This window comes from Poeciliopsis prolifica, unplaced genomic scaffold, assembly GCF_027474105.1.
Source record: "Poeciliopsis prolifica strain line A6 unplaced genomic scaffold, Auburn_PproV2 SCAFFOLD019, whole genome shotgun sequence".
Lineage (NCBI taxonomy): Eukaryota > Metazoa > Chordata > Actinopteri > Cyprinodontiformes > Poeciliidae > Poeciliopsis > Poeciliopsis prolifica.
Genome location: NW_026562394.1, coordinates 4,167,976 through 4,188,640, shown reverse-complemented (window position 1 = coordinate 4,188,640; position 20,665 = coordinate 4,167,976). Strand labels below are relative to the sequence as shown.

General features: G+C 39.7%; 1 protein-coding gene across 3 annotated transcripts; it reads left to right on the top strand.

Annotated features, from left to right (window-relative positions):
* Positions 1-338: 338 nt before the first annotated feature.
* Positions 339-20,551, top strand: myo1ca (myosin Ic, paralog a). Of its 3 annotated transcripts, none has more exons than XM_055043384.1 (32): positions 339-932; positions 5,433-5,588; positions 5,697-5,812; positions 7,396-7,594; positions 7,713-7,793; positions 7,911-8,090; positions 8,177-8,275; positions 8,966-9,079; positions 9,186-9,257; positions 9,341-9,460; positions 9,540-9,622; positions 10,179-10,284; positions 10,403-10,483; positions 10,555-10,646; positions 11,122-11,216; positions 11,310-11,356; positions 11,506-11,586; positions 11,742-11,847; positions 12,836-12,953; positions 13,041-13,154; positions 13,467-13,543; positions 14,106-14,174; positions 14,337-14,421; positions 14,511-14,670; positions 14,767-14,850; positions 16,206-16,299; positions 16,376-16,431; positions 16,505-16,640; positions 17,451-17,521; positions 17,596-17,693; positions 17,791-17,890; positions 18,015-20,551. In XM_055043384.1, exons 1-32 carry the CDS (start codon positions 915-917, stop codon positions 18,039-18,041), a joined length of 3,135 nt encoding a protein of 1,044 aa, XP_054899359.1. In that variant the 5' UTR covers positions 339-914; the 3' UTR covers positions 18,042-20,551. The 3 variants fall into 3 exon arrangements, with proteins under 3 accessions (XP_054899359.1, XP_054899361.1, XP_054899360.1); XM_055043386.1 differs by lacking the exon at positions 339-932 and adding an exon at positions 3,649-3,764; XM_055043385.1 differs by lacking the exon at positions 339-932 and adding an exon at positions 4,661-4,878.
* Positions 20,552-20,665: the final 114 nt, after the last annotated feature.

Sequence of the window (20,665 nt, the reverse complement as noted above, 5' to 3'; positions counted from 1 at the left end):
GGCATCTGGCCTTGATTGCACTCCCTAAAAAAAGTCCAAAGTGGAAAGGAGCATAATCACATCGGAATTTTCTAACCCAAACACACAGCACAGCTGCTAAATTCACATGTGCCAAAGATTTATGACCGTTGCCATGACTAATATCACATCTGCTGATTAATATTTTTTTAATTGGTGCGAGCTGTTTCGTCAATAGGGAAAGCCACAAGGAGATGGGCTGTCTCAGGCTGCTCACAAAACATTTCCATAACTCCCAGTGGATGTGAATCTGTCTCAGCTTGCGGGAGAAAATAGGGAGGGGATCGAACCGAACGGGGAGGGAAAGTCTAAGAAGAAGGAATGTAATGAGATCTCATCAAATGATTTCTGTTGGTTTTTTTTTTTCTTTTTTAAAGCTGAACTCTGATTACATTGTTGCAGTTTGGGGATGCTAGTAACTTTTTCCAGAACCTCTCAGGTCTCTGTTTCTCAAGTTCCTTTTTATTTTTTTCAGCAACCAACAGCATATTTTCCCTTGCCTCTTTTTTTCCTCCCTTCTTCGCCTTTCCGCGTGACGTGTGAGTGGAGTTCTGCCCTTGTCTCTGGCAGCAAAGCTTTGAGTGCAGGAGAGAAGGAACTCGTGCAGTGGCGGTCACTGACTCTGACCTGCCACGGGCGAGATGGATCGGCGGCGTTAATAAGAAGGAGCCGAGCGCTTTCTGGCCTGAGTGTGTTGTGCTTTGTACTCTCAGGAGGGGGGAGGAATCCAAGAAGACCAGGAGAAAGTGGACAAGTTGTTGGGCTGTGTCGCTTGTGGGCAAAGGTGCATGAGAAGGAGCAGCTGAGGAGTCCGTTTGAGAGAAGGGCAGGAGGAGGAGCGCTCCGCTGAGGGAAAACCACCGCTGTATCCCCCCCCCCAGCGCAAACAGGACAGGATGAGGTATCAAGGCAGGGTAAGATCTACTTTCTGATGCTCTCTGTTGTGTTTGCAACACTCACTCATACAGGTTTAGATTCAGATGTTTTTGGAGTGTTTGGCACTCTCACACTAAAGATCTGAACCACCACGGAGATGCACAAAGGGACAAGCAAAGCAGACCAATGACTCACTCTGGGAGTCCTCTTTCCACCCTTGTGATTTGTGTACATGTTGAGGTTTTTGTTCAGGCATTCACTCAAACCGAAGCTGGATAAACACGGGACTTCTCCACCAGTTTCACCCTCCAGCACATTAGTGTTAGAGAGAACCAGCTGTGGTAGAAGACCAGCTCAGTCCAGGACGCAGTGGAGGGGGAAGCCTTATAAGGAATGCAATCTGTATGTAGTCGGCCCTGCAGAGCTCAGTCGTGGAGCCTGGAGCCAAGTTCTCCTCCTAACCCTCATCGCTGCCTGTTACTCCAGCTGCTCTTACTGCAAGTCAGAGTCAGACCCTGCACAGAGCATTGCCATCTCTGCATGCCTCGGCCAGTTCTCTGACAATAAAATCAGTTGGGATTAAAGTGTTTTTTGTTTGCCTCTCCGCCTCCGGTGTTCAGGTCTCAGCTAGACATAAAGACAATCCTTACTTCTTTTTATAGTTCATTTCAGTGTCATTTCCTTTGTCAGACATTCCTGAGGATCAATCCTCAAAGTTTCATGAGTAATAAAGGCATCTAGTTCCAGCAGGGGATTAGTTTGCTCTGGTTAAAAAACAAAAACAAAAAAACAACATCTGCTGCTGAGCCCAATCCTGGCTGATGGTGACCCTTTCCTACTAGAACACTGAAAGGATTTGAATGTTTTAGTTTGTTAATTTTTTGAGGATTGACAGCACATTCTGGGGATGATTAAGGTCTGGGGACATTACCTGGCCTCAGCAGGACTTGATGCTTCGGAGGCAATGCACCCATTTTATTTAATTATTTCAACTCAGGGATGCATCTTGAATTTGCACGATCGTGGCTCTTTATTGGAAAAACACAAAATCTTGCTGAGTATTTTTGATCTAGTTTATCTTAGGACACCTGAAATAGGACTGAACTACAACATGGGGAAGGTGTCTTTTTATAAGTGAAATGATCTGCCAATGTAACAAGTACTTTTTCATCAATACTAAGGAACTATTGGCTTAAAACAAACTCCTATATTTTACTGAAAAGTTACTTATCAGTTTGTTTGGCCTATTTTCAAGTGTACTAAGATATTCGACTAGAAACTAGACCAAAAATACTTGGTAATATTTTGTGTTCTTGCCGTGTTGAAGACTAGAGCAAAATGTCCCTGATCTAAGAAGTTAGAAATGTCAATGTTTTGATCCCCGAGCCACTCAGTTATAACTTTTTCCATGTTGCACAGCGCTCCGTCATGCTGGGAAAGGTATTACTCATCGTGAAACCTTTCCTGCATCATGGGGTGAAGTTGCTCTTAGAGGATGTTTTGCTACCATTCTTTATTCAAGGCAAAGTAAGTCCACCAACTTCCTTGGACAAGAGGCGACTATTGAATGCTTCTCTGTTGGGATGGAACGACGACTCACGGGAAGATTCAACCTTCCTTCAATGAACAACCCTTTTTCCAGATGTTCTAAACTTTTCTTCATCGGAGAAAATGCCTCCACTTCAGTCTTCTGCAGTCCAGTTTCACAATTTTGATGTTTTGCTCGGCCAGAAGTGGTCTCTGTGCAGCACTTCTTAAAACCAGTCAACCGTCTAAAAGTGAATGCCTCGCTTGTACCTGCCTCATGATATTTTTAGCAAGTTCTGCACTGTAAGTAATGAGAATAACATTAACTTTCTTCTTAAGTTGACTTGAGAACGATTGTTGAAGAGATGCTAGGAGGTTATTTTGCAGTAGGGCTAAAATTCGAATTTGTTATTAAGTTAATTCCCAATAAAAGTAATTAACTTTGCAGTTAACTCCATTTCACACTGATCACACTGCACAACAAACTAAATTATTACCACAAAAGTTAAAAACAAGATTTCCACCAGTCTCAACGTTTGGCCATGACTGTAGCTTTGGATAAAGGCCTCTTATTGCTGGAAGTTGTTTGGGTCCAGTGATGCAATTCCTGGAACTGAGACAAAAAATAAACTCATGACTTGAAATTAATAGGGCCTTTAAGGGAGTGTTTTGCTGTGTTTTGGAGTTGAATTAAAGCAAAGGGGATTTAGCTCCTGCAGCCTGTAGCTTTACGCAGAACTGTCAGACGTTTTGTACACAGTGTACATGTTGTCTGCCAAGTCCGTACTACAGAGGACTGCAAATGCCATGAGTCATCCCTCATTCCTTTATGGGGGATTTACAGGTCTAAATATTTGGAACAACATGACTTTAGACTTTCTGAGGTTCTTTAGATATTCTTTTCTTTCAAATTTGGCTGTTTTTATTTATTTTTATTTACTTTATTTCCAGTTCAGTACGTATATTGTTTGTTTCTTAAGTTACCTAACTTCGAGCCATAATGCTCATGTGAACTTCGACATAATTGACTTGAATTTATTAGTTGTTCATGTGCACTGTGTTACAAATTAATATGCAAGTTATATCTTCTCAGATTTTCTTAAAAGGTCAATGCAAATGATGGTCAGTATAATTTTCAAGTCATGAACTATTGCAGTATAGATCAAATTTTACTGAACAAGGCTCCCCATCAGAACAGTATTTTTTTTTCTTCAAAAATAGACCCACTGCGACTGTTTCTGCTTGTGAGCTGGGTAGGGGCTCAATAGTCGGTTCATGCACCGCAAGTCTCTGGAGGATCCTCCACCTTGAGGGTCCAGAGGCAGCATCAGCTTCAAATAACGGTTTGCTGCTTCATAAGAGCATTTTAACAGCTGCTAGCGTGTAGTGATTGATTAGAAGTGAAGTTCAAGAATTTGTTCTTCACCATTTTTTTAATCCAGTCTTGCTAAGCACCAGTTCCACCTGCAGTGAAATGGAGCCTCAGAAGGATGCTACCACCTCCGTGTGAGACGCTTTAGTCTACTCAAACATGGATATTACGTCTAATTTCCTTTGAGATCTATAAAGAACTGTTTAATTTTGAATTTAATTGGAGATTATACTTCTTTTATGGAGGATATGTAGAGTTTTGTTAACTCTGAATATGTTCACAGATGTTCCTGCATCTTCCAGTTTCTTGAGTCTCTGTGTTCCTCAACACTCTGACCTTTTATTTTACGGCTAAGGGTGACCATTTGTATCAAAGGATTAAAATTTTTGTCTCTCCAGGATGAAATATTCCAAACTCAAGGGATAAACCTGAGTTTTTTTCTACCAATTGGATCCTGTAGCTTTCGATGTGTCACTCCCCTGCAGCATAACATTATAGGAATTTGGGATTATTTGCATCACCACACAAACGTCACATTCTTATCTGGGTATCACTGGAAACTCAAATGTGGTATTTGTGGAAAATAATATGGTGTGTACCGAGTCTGTGATCTCAGAATTCCTTGCATGCATCCTCTGGAAAAAAATCAGACAGTGAACTGAATTACTATCTGTAGGAAGGCCACCTGCAAGTGGTGGAACAATAAGAAACCTAGAGGAGGGGCTGCGGTGGAAGTGTTTGCTGACTTTCCTCTGCTCTTGGCTCTCTTCCACTGTTGTCCTCGTGTGTTTTTTTTTTTCATATAGACTTTCCTGCACCAAGGGTCTGGAGATAATGACCTCTTAGCAGCCTTAGCAGGCCAAATGAGACCCCTGAGAGACTCTTGGACACATTAAAAACAGAAGTCCTGTCGAACTCTACCCCCTTTGTTCCACTTTTTGCGTTTTTTTTTCTTTGTGAATGTGAAACAGAAGAACTTCTCTCATGACCAAGCCTTTTGATACTAAACACAGTGCGCTCTTAGCTTGCTTGGGGTGTGGTGGGACAATTTCACCCTAAATTACTTCTCTGGATTATTATCACCGGTAAGTATCAACTGATATGAATGCTTCTTTGTATTTGTGCTTGCATGTTAGGGCTATTGTGGCGACGGTCTTACAGAAAAGGCCAAACTGAGAATATCTCTGTGGTGTTCGCCACCATGGTGCAGTTGATATGTACACTCATTGTCATTGTTGTTGTGCTGATTAAATCTTGTCTGGGGACGCAGCAGTGTGTCGACTGTACACACATCGTAATCTCAACTTCACAACAGAAGATTTTATGCTCTGCGTTTGTCATTAGGATTTTTCAAACGGCTCCATTGTTTAACATTGGGAAAGAGAGGTGAAACTTTTACTCATCTGTAAGGAAAGAGTTGTAAATCTATGATTATATGGTTATTGTGCCTCTGTATGATTTGGCTTCTAAGTTTAAAAATGTAATTTGGCATGTATTCCTATTCTGAGCACCAGATGTTGATGCGGTCACTGTTGAGAAAATGTCAGATAAAACGGGTGCTTCTGTGCCCTCTGCTGGTAAAATACAAAACTGCACTCTTGCTTTATTCAACCCATGAATAATGACCATGTCTGTGCAGGAGGTGGATGAGGGACGGGTGCGCCTGGTGATGGAGAGCGCCCTCACAGCCCGGGACAGGGTCGGAGTGCAGGACTTTGTCCTGCTGGAAAACTACAACAGCGAGGCCACCTTCATAGAGAACCTGCGGAGACGCTTCAGGGAAAACCTCATCTATGTACCTGCTACCACTTCTCTTCAAATGCTTTAAAACAAAAAAAAAAAAAAAAAGAAGCACAAAAATCATTTGACTATAATTTCTCTTGCCTCAATATTTTCCCCACAGACGTATATCGGCTCGGTGCTGGTGTCAGTGAACCCGTACAAGGAGCTGGAGATTTACTCCAAGCAGCAGATGGAGCGTTACCGAGGTGTCAGCTTCTATGAAATATCTCCTCACATGTGAGTCACTGTGTGTTCTTCATTCATTATTGAATGGTTTTTCTTGAGGATACTAGAAACTGAAAACTGCTCTTACACCTGATTATTTCTGTCCCTCTGACTCTTGAAAAATCTAAAGTACTCATTTCTCTTTAGACCTAATGGTATTTCTCAGTAATAATAATAATAATAACAATGATAATAATGTAGTTATAAAAGATTTGGGATGAATGTTATTCAGAAAAAACCTTTCCCACTTTTCTATCATTACTCTGTCCACAAGATCAGTACTTGTTGTTGGCATAAAGGATAGAGAAAGGGCAAATATAATATGAACATGCAACGTTTGAATGCATTATACTTGCAGTTCATTAAATATTATACTGTACTTTTACTGCCAGGATTTTACTGTATTGTTTCCCCTTAATACTGATCCAAGTTTTTAATAGGCAACTGTGTCTCAATGTAATATCTCACTAAAATAGGCTAATTCCAGAAAAACAACACGTTGCACTCCATTAATATTTCATGCAGTGACATGCGATCAGGGGAGAATAACATAATGATAATATTATAATAATGATAATTATATTGCTATTTTCACCCTCTGTTTTGCACTATAAAGTATTTAGTTTTCATTTAGCTTAACCAATTCTTATTGTTTTTCTTCAAAATCGCTGATTTTTCGCATTTTCCCATTCAAATGCTTGGAAGTGAAGCCGGGGAGGCAGCAGCGAGCTGAGCCTCACCTGGGATTGATCAACCTCTCACTAACTGAGCATGCTCCTCCTGTCTGTACGACACCAATTAAATGGTTAAAAAACATTTAATATATGAACTCATGTATATAATGTACAGTGTTTTTTGTCACCAACTGTGTGTGTAACGTGTTTCATGTGCTGAGGAGTACGGTGGCTGATACAGAAAGACAGAAACAAGTGGTTTGAGTTGTACTTCAACGGGTTTCCGCTTTACTTTGTAGTATAGCGCTTAATTAAATATATATATATGTTTGTATATATGTTTCAGCTTCTCTCTGCAAAATCTCCCCCAAGATTTCTGCGCCTTGTGGTTCAATAAGAGCCCATAAGACACATCCAGAAGGAAAACTGAAGCTGTCTCTAAAAATTATTGTCATTGTTAGAAAAAGATAATATTTGGTAGATCAAGAAGTTACAGCAGAAAAATCCTGCTGTTTAATACTAGGACACATTTAATCTAAATTTCTGTCACGTTTAGTTAAATTCTTTTAGACATGCCCATGTCCTGTTGGATCTGATTCATATATGAGCTTACGCTTTTTCATAAATAAATATTGGACTAATTTAAAATGAAATCTTTCAACTCCCTTGAGGCCTTACTGTCAAATCTGGTCGAAGTCAAATCAGATAGCCTGTCTGTAAAATGATTTTTGACGAATGTTGTTTAATTTTTGTTTTCATAAGCTTTGTGGTAAAATTTAATTCCCTATAATGTAAAAAAAAAAAAAAACAGTTTCAAGTCTCAAATTGACCATTTGAAAAATAAACTCCTGTTTTGAGTTACTATTTATATCTCGTTTTGTCACTAAAGCTTCTTTTGTGATATTTTGTATTTTCCTAAAGCTATGCCATAGCAGACAACACATACCGGGCCATGCGAACAGAGAGGAGGGATCAGTGTATCCTCATATCAGGTGAGAGTGGGGCAGGTAAGACAGAGGCCTCCAAGAAGATCCTCCTCTACTTTGCCGTCACCTGCCCCACTAATGATCACATGCTGGCCCTCGGTGACCGTCTGCTGCAGTCCAACCCCGTCCTGGAGGTGCGCGGTGTTATTTGGTGTTATACTCTTCTTTTAAATACTTTATGTCGATCAAGTTATTTTAAGTTGTGTTTAGTGCAGATGCTTCAAATCCATTGTGTCGTTTTTTTCTTTGCAGGCTTTCGGTAATGCCAAAACACTGAGAAATGACAACTCCAGCCGCTTTGGGAAATACATGGATATCCAGTTTGACTTCAAAGTAAATTATGTTTTTGTTTGTCTAGAATAGCAATTCGTCTGGAATGGTTATAAACCCTCAATTAAAATCTAACTATTTCTTTCCGATGTCAATGATTCGTGGGATTGTTTTCATTAGGGTGCAACAATGGGTGGTCATATTCTGAATTACCTGCTGGAGAAATCCCGGGTGGTGCACCAGAACCACGGGGAAAGAAATTTCCACATCTTCTATCAGCTCCTCGATGGCGGAGACGATGACCTGCTCAACACGCTGAACCTGGAGAGGAACCCTCACAGCTACCGCTACCTGGTTAAAGTACTTCAGCTCTCCGAACTGCCTGTTGTCCAACAGAGGATTGTGCAGCTTTGTTGTCATTTGGATTTTCAAATTGCTTTCTTTAGGGAAGCTGTCCAAGAGTGAGCTCCATAAGTGACAAGAACAACTGGAGAGTTGTGAGGAAGGCCCTGGATGTGATCGGCTTCACCGCAGAGGAAGTGCAGGTAACAAATACGTACCTGATTATTTGCTTACTTGCGTTGCCTGGCCCAATATCAATGCAACAATTTTATTTTTAATTCACTTTATTTACATAGTGGCAATTTAGGACATGCATAATCTCAGTCCAGTTTGCAAGACAAGTAAATTCAGTTCAGTTCAAATTCAAATTGCTGCAGAAGAGTCTAGTCATATAATGGGATACAGCTCCGGCCACATACAGTTCAGTTCAATTCAATTTATGATGCTATTCAAGTTCAGATCATTATTTATTGCCAGTTGATAAAAAGTTTTTCATCTAAGGAAGCCCAGCCAGTTCCATGGAGTCGTCGACTTTGCAGAAATACAGCAATCCTTCATTCTGTAGAAGCATGTGGCAACAGTGGAGAGAAACAACTTCCTTTTAACAGGAAGAAATCTCCAGCATAACCAGATTGGACATGAGCATCTGAGCAATGACTGCTTTCTAAGCAAAAGAAAAACAAGAAGAGGGACTTATACGGGATAAATAAAAAGGACACATTGGTAGCAAAATGTAAAAACAATGCATATAGTTATTTTATCAGTGTTGAATTAAAGGACCACATAATTAAATTGAAAAAAAAAGATTCAATATTTATAATTCTATGACCTTTCCAACCAAACTGGTTGTTTTCAGTGACTTGCTCAGCTGTTTGTCCCATCTGTCTGCTCAGAAACTGCTGAACATCATCGCCAGTGTTCTCCATCTGGGCAACACTCTCTTCGGTGAAGGAGAGGAAGGAGAAACTTATATCACCACTGAGACCCAGCTATCAAATGCTGCAAAGGTCAGAGCAGTCTCTGTGGTATTTCTACATGCTGAAATATTCCAAAAACAAACAAACAAAAAAAAAACAATACAGCTAGAGCACATGTGCTGCTGTTGTCTTGCAGCTGCTGGGTGTCGATGGCTCCGCCCTGATGGAGGCCCTCACTCACAAGAAACTCACAGCCAAAGGAGAGGAGGTTATTGTCCTCTCAAGCATGATCCTCGTGCTGCAACTTCTTTACTGTGTGCTGATTGTCGTGTCTTTGTGGATTAATTACAGATGATCAGCCCACTAAATTTTGAACAGGCAGTCTCGGCCCGTGACGCTTTGGCGAAGGCCGTGTACGGCCGAACCTTTAATTGGTTGGTGGAGAAGATCAACCAGTCACTCGCTCTGAAGGTGCAGGAGCAGCTGCAGAAACTCAGTCGTTGTGCTGCAGGGTTGCTCGTGTGTTTTAACCCTGATGTGTGCTTTGCAGGCAGAAATCTACCACAGCAGCAAAGACGCCTCAGTCATTGGGCTTCTTGATATCTACGGTTTTGAGGTTCTGCAGCACAACAGGTGCAACTAATTCTTTCATGCATGAATTAGGATTTTTTTCCCAGAATGTTTTTGATTTTCTTAAGGCATAAAAAATTGTAGTAAAGAAAACAGATTTCTAGGATTTTTTGGGGGGGAAATACGTTAGTAATATTGTTTGTTAGGTGTTATTTGATGTCACAATATTTTTTTTTTACCTGCAAGAGTCGTCCATAGTAGAAGGAGGGACTGGGTTGGTCGCCATCGTTTTCGCCTGTCCGCCATATTGGATTTAATTAAAAAAAGTTTCTTGCACTTGCAGTGGATGGCCAGTAGTTGATAGTGTATTGTACTAGTGTCCACTTCAGTGGTCTGTGTGCATTTTTAACATAAAAATCCACAAGAAACACAAGAAACCGGCTTTTAGGTAGCGGTCCACTGCGGTGACCGCTACGAAAGGCTTATCTTCAATTCTCCACTTTGTGTTCAAAGTCTTTTGTAAACAAATGTCTGTTCCTCATGTCATTTGTGAAACAGACACAAAAGTCTGTTTCACTCTTCTAATGGAAGAGTTAGCTAATTCTAACTCTTCCTTTAGCTTTGAGCAGTTCTGCATCAACTACTGCAATGAGAAGCTGCAGCAGCTCTTTATAGAGCTCACCCTCCGATCCGAGCAGGAGGAGTATGAGACGGAAGGAATTGCCGTGAGTCTATTTCTCTTTTTCTTTTTTCCCATTTGGTCGTCAAAACAAACAACTTTTGTCACATTTGTTCGTAGTTGTGTGTACATAGCAACATAACATTGGTCTCCTTAAAACACAGTGGGAGACGGTGCAGTACTTTGACAACAAGATCATTTGTGACCTGATAGAGGAGAAGCACAAAGGCATCATCTCCATTCTGGTTTGTATGAGCTGCATATGGTTTCTTCTTCCCATCTGTCGCTGGCTGGCTCTAAGGAAACTCTCTTTCAGGATGAGGAGTGCCTGAGACCGGGAGAGACTTGTGATATTTCCTTTTTGGAGAAGCTGGAGGACACAGTTGGCGGCCATCCACATTTTATCACGTATGAACCATTGAAAACATAAGTACAGGTTCACATACACTCCCACAATATTTGGTCAAATTACTGCTTGACCACACATAAAGAACAAACTTATAGCATCATTTATGGCTGGATAGTAGACCACTTTCCTTGTGAGAAATTACAGTGGCTGATTTTATGGCATGGACCCTGCCTTTAGATACAGGACATCTTGACAAAGTTGAGTGTTAGACTTTGAAATCCCGTCCTGAAGCTAGTTTTGTTTTCCGTTTGATGTCATTGTTTAAAATCCAAACTCTGTCGAGGTTTCACTCAACATGACCCACATTGACCCCCTCAGATATAACATTTTTTACTTAATCACACTAAATGACTCCCGTTTCAGTTCAAGATTGCCAAAATGGTTTGCCCTTCCTGAATGCCAGAGTAGTTGCAATGAGTAGGATCTGAAAGAGTGGCACGTTGTTCTGTCTTGATGATGCTGAATGTCTTTCAGGCACAAGTTGGCGAATGGAAAAACTCGCAGGGTGATGAGCAGGGAAGAGTTCAGGCTGCTGCACTACGCAGGAGAGGTCAACTATAATGTCAACGGTAAAACTGATTTTGCTTTATTCAAGTATTTCACAAAAAGTCTTTATAGAAGAGTTGATTATTTAATAATAAACAATTGTTCTTTTTTTTCAGGTTTCCTGGATAAGAACAACGACTTGCTGAACAGGAACCTGAAAGAGGTGATGGAAATGTAAAAACCAACACAAGAGGGCTTTGCAGCACCTTTCTGAAGTGACAGAGTTTGATTCATTGTTTCTGTGAAGAGGAAGAGGAGGGCGTGTCATTCTGCGTTGTTGACTTGTGGTTTTGTGGTTTGGTTTTTGTCTAGGTCATGTGCCAGTCAGAAAACCAGATCCTAAGTCACTGCTTCCGCAGGGAGGAAGTGATCGACCAAAAGCGTCCAGAGATGGTGTGAATGATTTTCTCACAGCCTTCCAACTCTTATTTGACCTTTTAGGCCGTTTTGTATCAAAAAGCACAGAAGTCTTCTGTTCTCTGTGTTGCGTGCAAAACAAATCTCCAACGTTTTGCCACAGTTGATTGGTTTTGTCTTTCTCCTTTTAGGCTGCTTCCCAGTTCAAAAACAGCTTGATGAAGCTGATGGAGATCCTCATGTCTAAAGAGCCGTCCTACGTTCGCTGCATCAAACCTAATGATGCCAAGCAGCCAGGTACATTCAGATTCCTCCTGAAAATCACTTGGAAATTACTAGTGTCAAATTAAATAACATTTGAAGCTCATCATACCTTAAAAATAACAACAAAAGAAATGAGATATGGTGGAAATAGCTTATAAATGTGCCACATTTATTTTGACCCCTAGTCAAGAGGAGGTAATCTCACAAAAACATAAAAATCCAACCTTTAATTTGTTAAGTAATTTAACCATGCCACATCAAACAATTTTTGTTTTAATTCATGCTTTACTTTTTTAAAATTGGTCAGAGAATCCAAGAACTTTTAATTCATAATCATTGATTTATGCAACAGAGAAGCCAATTTCTTTAAGCCTCCAACCACAAGACTGGCCAAGAACCCATGTTTATCTTGCGAGAACCCATGTTTATCTTGCAAGAACCCATATTTATCTTGCTAGCAATAATCATGAGGATGATGCTGGAGGGGGTAAAAAATATCCAAAGTTCACTGATCAGAAACTGCAGTAAACAGTGGTCACCATAACAAACATCAAATGTCATCTACATGACGACTGGTTGTTTATGAGTGATGTCAGAATAAGACGCATTTTCTCTCCAATATCACAAAAATGAACATCTGGACAATGCTATGCTCTACTGTGAAATTAACTGGAACCGTGTTTATTTGGTAAGATTGAGTTCTTTTGGCAACAAGGACTTCATTGGGCTTTGGGATGAAAACAGGTTGTTGTTTGTTGTTTGAGCAGAATAATCATATGAAACATAAATGTTCTTCCATTTCATGCTCCAGACCTAAATCTTGTAGAAACTCAAACTGCATAAATCTACTTAGTAGAGAACTTAGTAAAGTTTGCGAAGCAGTGAATCTGAAACCAGGAACGTCACTGAAAAGAAAAACAATTAGGTCATGTTTAATTTGAAGAATTAGTGTAAATCGTTATGTTCGGGTTCCTCATTTTCAATGGCATAGATGTAATATGAAAGTGCTGTCCGCCCGCAGGACGTTTTGATGAAGTTCTGGTGAGACACCAGGTGAAATACTTGGGTCTGATGGAGAACCTGAGAGTCCGGCGCGCTGGCTTCGCCTATCGCCGTCGCTTTGAGGCGTTCTTGCAGAGGTGACCCACACTTCCTCTCCGTCTCTTCTTGAGTCTGTTCATTCTTTCCAACTGATACATTTTAAATGACATTTAATTGCAACGTAGGTACAAGCCCCTGTGTCCTGAGACGTGGCCCAACTGGAACGGAAAACTGGCTGATGGTGTTTCTGCTTTGGTGAACCACCTGGGCTACAAACCAGAAGAGTACAAACTGGGCAGGTAAACAGAGGACAAAGTGGCAAGAGTTTCTAAAAACAGATCTAAAAGGCAATGTTCATCACCACACATTCAATCTGTAGTTAATCTGATCATTTTAAATTCTGCTGCAATGCCAGAAATTGAACGGAATGGTGGTCCAGAAACATTTATCAACATCTAATTCTTCATAAAGTCAATGAAATCCTTCAACAAGTGCAGAAAATGTAGATTTAGCATTTCAGATGTGACACACCTGTAAATGTGAGTCGAGGTTGAAAGTGTAGTGAATTTCCATGGAGCAGAGTTTCACTCTTTGGTGTCTTTTTTCTGTAGGTCAAAGATCTTCATTCGTTTCCCCAAAACTCTCTTCGCCACAGAAGATGCCCTCGAGGCAAAAAAGCCAGAGATCGGTAAGAGATTACAAATGTTTTACGTTAACATGACATATTTGTAAGGTGCAGTTTGATTAGAGGACCAGAAAGGTCACAGTTGTAAAAACTTTGCCTCTCACTTTCACGGTAAATACATCCAATACTAGAGCTGCACTGATCAGAGTTTTTTATTTATTTACGTCTAATTTTTTTTATATATATAGTTTTAGGCAATTCCGATTTCTCTATGAGATCTGCACTCTTTTTATTTGGTCTGGGCTCAAATTCCAGCAATTTGTGCCCATAGATCTAAACATAAAACATTTCATTGATACTAAAAATCTTCCTACTAAGTAACAGCATCCACACCAAACAGTGTCCTCTGGTTACACAAAAAAAGTGCAGATTTGTGAGTTTCCTGCCAGCCAATCACCAGTGAGGACATTGCAACCTGAGTCCTCTGTCCATATTTATTTCATTCACAGTAAACTGGCCTCATTAAAGCAACATGATAAACATTAAGGTGAACTCCATGGTGAATCAGGAACTCAGGACCATCTTCATAAATGTCGTATCCAAAATGTGTTTTGTTTTTCTCCAGCTGTGACGCTGCAGAAGTCTTGGAGAGGCTACAGGGAAAGAGCCAATTATCAGCGCATCAGACATGCAGGTCCCTACAAATGTCCTCCCTGGACTTAACAGCTTCTTAGTGTTGTGTCTTTCAGCTGGAAACTACATTTAAACTTTACTCCCATGAGGATGTAAGCTGAGTTTTTGATTTAATTTGTTATCTTCAGCAAAGACTGACGTGTGCATGTCTCTGTTTGTGTAGTTATCGTGATCCAGTCTGGGTGGCGAGGGATGAAAGCACGCAGGAGGGCTAAACGGCGCCGCCTGGCAGCTCAGTTGATACGCAGGTGAAGGACTAATGCGTTGGTTTGGATTATTTTTGCAGATTTCCTTTCTCTGTCCACACAAGTTTCTAAACAAATTTCTTTCGCTTTAGGTTCATAAAGGGCTTCATCAACCGTCACGAGGAGTACTGTGACGACAATGATTACTTCCTGGATCATGTACGCTGCTCCTTCCTGAGACACGTGAGGAAAAATCTCCCCAGGAGCGTTTTGGACAAGAGCTGGCCGACACCTCCTGCTTTGCTTGTTGAGGTAAGAGCAATACAAACAATATGTCCTTCAGCTGGCTAAAGCCACTGCACCCATATAAAACCCAACGCTCTCCTCGTACTGTCGTATTCCCGCCAGGCCTCTGAGCATCTCCAAGAGCTTCACATGCGGAACATGGTCATCAAGTACTGCAGGAGAGTTCAACCCGAATGGAAGAAGCAGGTACCAACAATTATTGGTACCTCTGGTAAAGATGATTAGAGAATAAATAGATTCATTATTTATTTGTGGCCAGGAGGGGGGAATCCAACTTTTCACATTTCTTCACCAGGAAGCAAAATCAGATTTTTACAAAATTACCTGCTACCCCCCAAAATTCCTACAAAATAGCATTTTGTAACTTATACTTTACTCTTTTAAATTGTACAAAAAGTTTTGAAACTCGTAATGAGCAATCCATTACAAGTTTCATATGAATATATGCTACGAGAAAGAGGATGATCTCTGTTAGCCACTGTTAAAAATGGGAAGCACAAGCAAAAATGCAATTCAATTTGGGTTGATGCAAGTCATAAGAACACAGCTACTTGCCTCGAGGTGTATAGACTCACTCATGAGCAGCTCTGGAAAAAATTAAGAGACCTCTTAAAATCACCAGTGTCTCTGATTTCAATCTTTATAGGTAAATGTTTGAGTAAAATCAACATTGTTCTTTTATTCCATGAATTACTGACAGCATGTCTCTGAAATTCCAAGCAAAAATGTAGTTTTTATTTACAGAAAATGTTAAATAAAGCAAATAAAGCAATTCATATTCATTTAGAAACAACAATAGTAACGTTTTAACTCAGAAATCAGTACTTGGTGGAATAACCAGGAGGTTCTCAATGGGGTTCAGTGCAGTGGGGTCGTAACTTTTTTCAGAGCTGTGTAGCCCAACTAATAATTAAAAAGTGAAATAATGACAGAACTTTGTCAAACAAGACTGAAGGAGGACACAAGTTGATCTTGCTGCCACAAACAATAGGTAGATTGGCAATTGCAATTAAAAAACATCTCCAAAGCTCACTGTTAGAGAACTGCAGCGAACAGTGTCACCTTGACACAACTATCATCAGACGATGTCATTCTGTTGTTTCAGAGGCATGCCGGCATGAAAAATACATTTTCTGTCATACCCTATAAGTTACCACTAGGATGTTGACTGGAACATTGTGCTTTGGTTCGCTGGGTCTAACAAACAGTCTGATATTTATAGTGACATTGGAGGATTTGTGATGTGGATCTGCTGCTCTCCCAAAGGCCCAGAGAGCAGGAGATTTCAAATAAATCTCCATAAAACTGAAAAACTATATATTTATTCAAAACAAATAAATACAGCAGTGGGTCAGGTGACATAGTAACAACCTCCTTCTGGGAGCATCCATCTGTTACAAAATCCCTGTGGGGTGATTTGAAGAGAGGAGAGTGTAAAAGAGGATCTGGACGTTTTACACATCTTTACAAGGAACGTCAGTGACTATCCTCGCCGTTTCAGTGTAAATTAACCTCAGCTTGACTTTCTACGTTTCCTTCAGATGATGCAAAAGGTCGTAGCCAGTGAGATCTTCAAGGACCAGAAGGGCAGCTATCCTCAAAGTGTTGGGAGGCTGTTTTTGGATACCAGGCTTGGTAAACCTTCGCATATCCCACACTTAACGCTGTATCATGAACAGTGATGTCACTGACTCTTTCTATTGCTTCACAGAGCGAGAGCAAATCAGCCTAAAAGTCCTCCAGACTCTCGGGAGTGAGAAAGTGCAGGTGGGATTAAACATAATGAAGAACAATAAACAAACGCTCCCTGGCAGTAACACGTATTCCTTGTTTTTGTCAGTATGGCGTCTCCGTCATAAAGTACGACAGGAGGGGCTTCAAGCCTCGCCCCCGACAGTTGCTCCTCACCAACTCCTTCGCAGTGTTGGTGGACCGGACCAAGATCAAGCAGAGGTTGGACTACGCTGCTCTGAGAGGTGAAAACCAACTGCACAGGTTGAAGATCTTGGTTGTTTCTTGACCTCCAACAAATGTTTCTGAATTTCTGAAACTATCCCAGCATGGTTGTTAAGGTGGTATAGAAAGAGACCTGCGTATATTGTTGCCTTTTACAGGTTAGCATTGGTCCACCAGCTATGCAAAACATTTTCTTTACATTTTTTTTTTGCACAGAATCATTCTCAGGTAGTGAGATCTGAGAATAAGAATGAGCTTGCTTTACTAGGACCTCTTGTCACTCAACATTTACTCTTGCATGTGAAAACAGCTGCAAATTAATGTGTAATTATAAAACACGACTGGCATTTGACAAACTACGTTTAGTGCTTGCTTTACAATTGGTGACTGTATGATGTAAAGCATTTTTAACTTCCTTATTGCTGAAATATGCTGCACAATTAAACTGGAATTGATTTGAATTTAACTGTATATCTTTGAAAAGCATTAGTAAAGTTTCCTGCGCAACCAAAAGCAACATTTGGTTTCTGAATGGTAAGGAAACAACAACCAGCTAACCAAACATGCTGGAGCTCAGCTTCCAGTGCTGTGTAACGGCACAGTGACCATTAATTATGACTTGACAACTGGGATGGTTTTGCTTTTTTTACAAACAAAAAAAAAAAAATTTTCTGCTTTTTTTTAAAAGTGCTTAGACTGTTTTTAGAATCAATTCAGACACAAGTGGAAGCATAAAAATGTTGCAACCTACGTCACCTTTAGAGTTAAAGGAATCAAAAAATGTAGTTTTACAGTCGATTGAGTTTAATATAGGTTTTCTCTCTAATCAGGGATCTTTGTGAGCTCTCTCTGTGATGGGATGGTTGTTCTGCGCATGCAGTGCGAGGATAACAAACAGAAGGTACTGCAGGATGTGCCGCTTATTTGTGTGAACCAAAAATGCAGCTAGTTTAATCCCAGCTGTGCCTCCTTCAGGGCGACGCTGTGCTGCACTGCAGCCATGTGATCGAACTGGTGACCAAACTGGCCATGATGGCGAGCAAGACAAACTACGTCAACATCAGCCCTGGCAGGTCAGAACTTTTTTACTGCTCTGGAGTGATGAATTTTGCAAACTTAACTCATAATCTCGTTCTGTCCTGGTGGTGCTACGTGGGGCTTGGATCGCAGCATTCGCTTTGCCGTGTCCAGAACCAAGGAGGGAATAATAGATTTCATCAGAGGTTCAGAGTTGAAGGTGTCCAAAGGCAAAAGAGGACATCTGCTGGTGGTGAGTCAGCAACTGTTCTCCGGTCATGCAGAGAAGCTGCGTGGGAGCCAGTCTCTGTTTTTGTATGAAAAAAAGAAAAACTTCCATCCAGCTGACTGTGTTGAAACTGTGTTTTCCTCTTCAGACCGCTCCTCAGATCAGCGCCACATGAAGACCCAGAAATCAGCAGGAAGAAAGTCAGGATGGATGATGCTGAAGATCATTGTATTTGGCACTTAAGGGCTTTTTCACTGCTTTCAGATAATCTGCACTGTTTTAAATCAGCTCTAGCTCAACATCAAAGACACTTAAGCTGCTGCAGCACTGTTACTTATCATGGCATGAACAGGTGGAGCTCGGTAAATTAGAAGATGATGATAAAAAGTTGAAAGTTGAATATAAGAAATTTTGAAGACTGACCACAAACAACGATGCATTTTTATTTCTTAGGCTAGTTTGAATGATTGTTGCTTTTATAAAAACCTAAGGTCCTTTTTCTCAGAAAATTGGATAATTAATTACAAAAGGGATTTTTAATACAGAAATCCTGCAGCCCGCGTAGTCATGGGAATGACTGCTGACTTGGCAGAGGTCCAGCAAATCATGCTTAAAAACCCCAGGTTCAGCCACAAAATGTAATTTCTTAAGAATCTTGATATTTGCAAAGGACTCATTGGAAGGTTAAATGGAGGGGAAAAAGGCTTAAATGAGAAGATTGTGGGACAAAACTCAGGCAAGAGTTTTGAATTTTAAAACTTGTAAACAGAGATTTGAGTTACTGATTCAAGAACCACTAAACAGAAATATCCAGGACATAAACTAAAAGTGTCCTATTACTGATGTTGATTCACTGCTTTCCCAAAGACATTAGAAATACCTTTCATGGATGAAAAAGAGTAAATATTGAACAGATTTCAACAGTTTGTGATTTGTGAAAAAAATGTTTCTGTTTTTGAAAAGGAGAAATAAGAATTAATCTGTTTTTGATATTTAGCCAACCTTGGGTGGACTAAATTTTAAGTGTTCATAAATACTATTTATTAAAAAAAAATCTTAATACAAATTGTCTTAAAGAGTCTGAATCAGCAGAATAATTTAGTACAGACTAAACTTCTCTAAATTATGGATTTCAAAAAGAACTCCATACAAATAATTGTAAAGAAGTATGGAACAGTTTAACAAGTGTTTCAGAACTGAAAAGGTTTGAACACAAAGAATAAATGTTTCACAAATCACAAATTGTGTTTCTGATAACCTGGAATTAGTCCAGAATAATCAGGTTTGAACTGAGACTCTAAAACTGAGCTGCAGTTTCAAGCACAAACACGATGCTGGTTGCAAAGGACAGAAACGCAGGAAAATCAGAGGCAGAAGTGACGCGAAAAGAAAACCAGCAAAAAGCAATGAAAACCAGTGAGTTCATATGCTGAGGGAACAGTGGAGAAAGACGCAAAGTGAATCAATGGCAGTCAAAAAGTAAGGAACAGCCGTGGAAGAGAGCAAACAGGCAGACTGAGGGAAGAAGAAGAAGAATAATGAACTGAGAACTGAGACCCAAAGAAAGTACAAACCCAGAGGGACAAGCCAGACCAAAATCCAGGAGAAATAAATCCAAATGCACAAAGAACACAAGAATTTAAAAAGAAATTCAACACAATATGGCAAACTGATAGCAATAATAATATGTGGCAAGACCTTTTTCTAACAGTAATAAACCCAGAGGTAATTAGAGATGAACATAAAGAAAACCAAAATTAGCCATGGGTTGGTACGAGATTTTCACAATGAGAAAAAATATCACGTTGTCACAAAGCACTAAGAATAAAATGTGTGATATTGTATCATTGCTTTTATGTGAAAAAACAGAAACTGCAGCAATTATTTGTACTGTTGCTAAATTAACAAAAAACATTGTTTTTTCTCATTTTAATAATGTTATGTGCACCATTTATTTAATGTTATTTAGATTTTAATACTAAAATATATACAATAAACACTGTTGACTTGTAACAGAAATGCATCTTATAGCACTTACACTAAAATAGCTTCTCTTATTTTAAGAAAACTGATGCATTGCATCCACACTGCTGGGTTTTTTAAATTAGTTTTCACAATATGTAGCATTTATCTTTGTTTTTAAAAACCAAAATTATTTTCAAGCAGCCAAATTTGGCTTTCTTGTAATCAATAAAGACGTGTGGGAATGGAGGGTCAACACTTCAAAATGCTAAATAAAATTCTGATAATTTTCTCTCGTTAAAAGCACGTCAAAATGCAGGAACATCTCTTTAAAAATTTCTATTTTGGTACCTGGTAACTTGCCAATGCTTTGTTGCATCAAAAAAAAAATTTATCTTGTTTTCTGTACACAAATACAAGTGTCTCAAACCAGAGCCTTATGCGTAATGATTGAAGGGAGTTTTGTAATTGTTGTAATTGTTTTTAGATCTTGAACTTGAGCTGAGCAATTTTTGTCTAGATTTTTTAAAAGTAGTGAAATGACCCTTTACTCAAATGTCAGATCAGATGTTATAACCAAGACTGAAGGACTATGACTCCAAACCTTTCATAGCTGTTGGTTTGCAGCCGCCTGAAAGTATGAAACATGTCTTCTTTTATACATTGATTTACAGCAACTACTATTAACTATTTAAGTATTAGAAATATGAAGTCTTCACTGTTTTTCTCAGTTCATTTATTGAAACTCTTCAGTAACACTGTTCAGTACAAAATACGTTCTGTAAAACACTATTTATCTACTCATGAAATGTTAAAATAAACCACTTTAAAAATAAA

Excerpts from the sequence above, each read along its gene's own strand:
- myo1ca (XM_055043384.1), top strand. Across the intron at positions 10,484-10,554 it reads AAGGCATCATCTCCATTCTG|GATGAGGAGTGCCTGAGACC; the intron begins GTTTGTATGAGC and ends ACTCTCTTTCAG. Across the intron at positions 17,891-18,014 it reads AAAGAGGACATCTGCTGGTG|ACCGCTCCTCAGATCAGCGC; the intron begins GTGAGTCAGCAA and ends TTTCCTCTTCAG.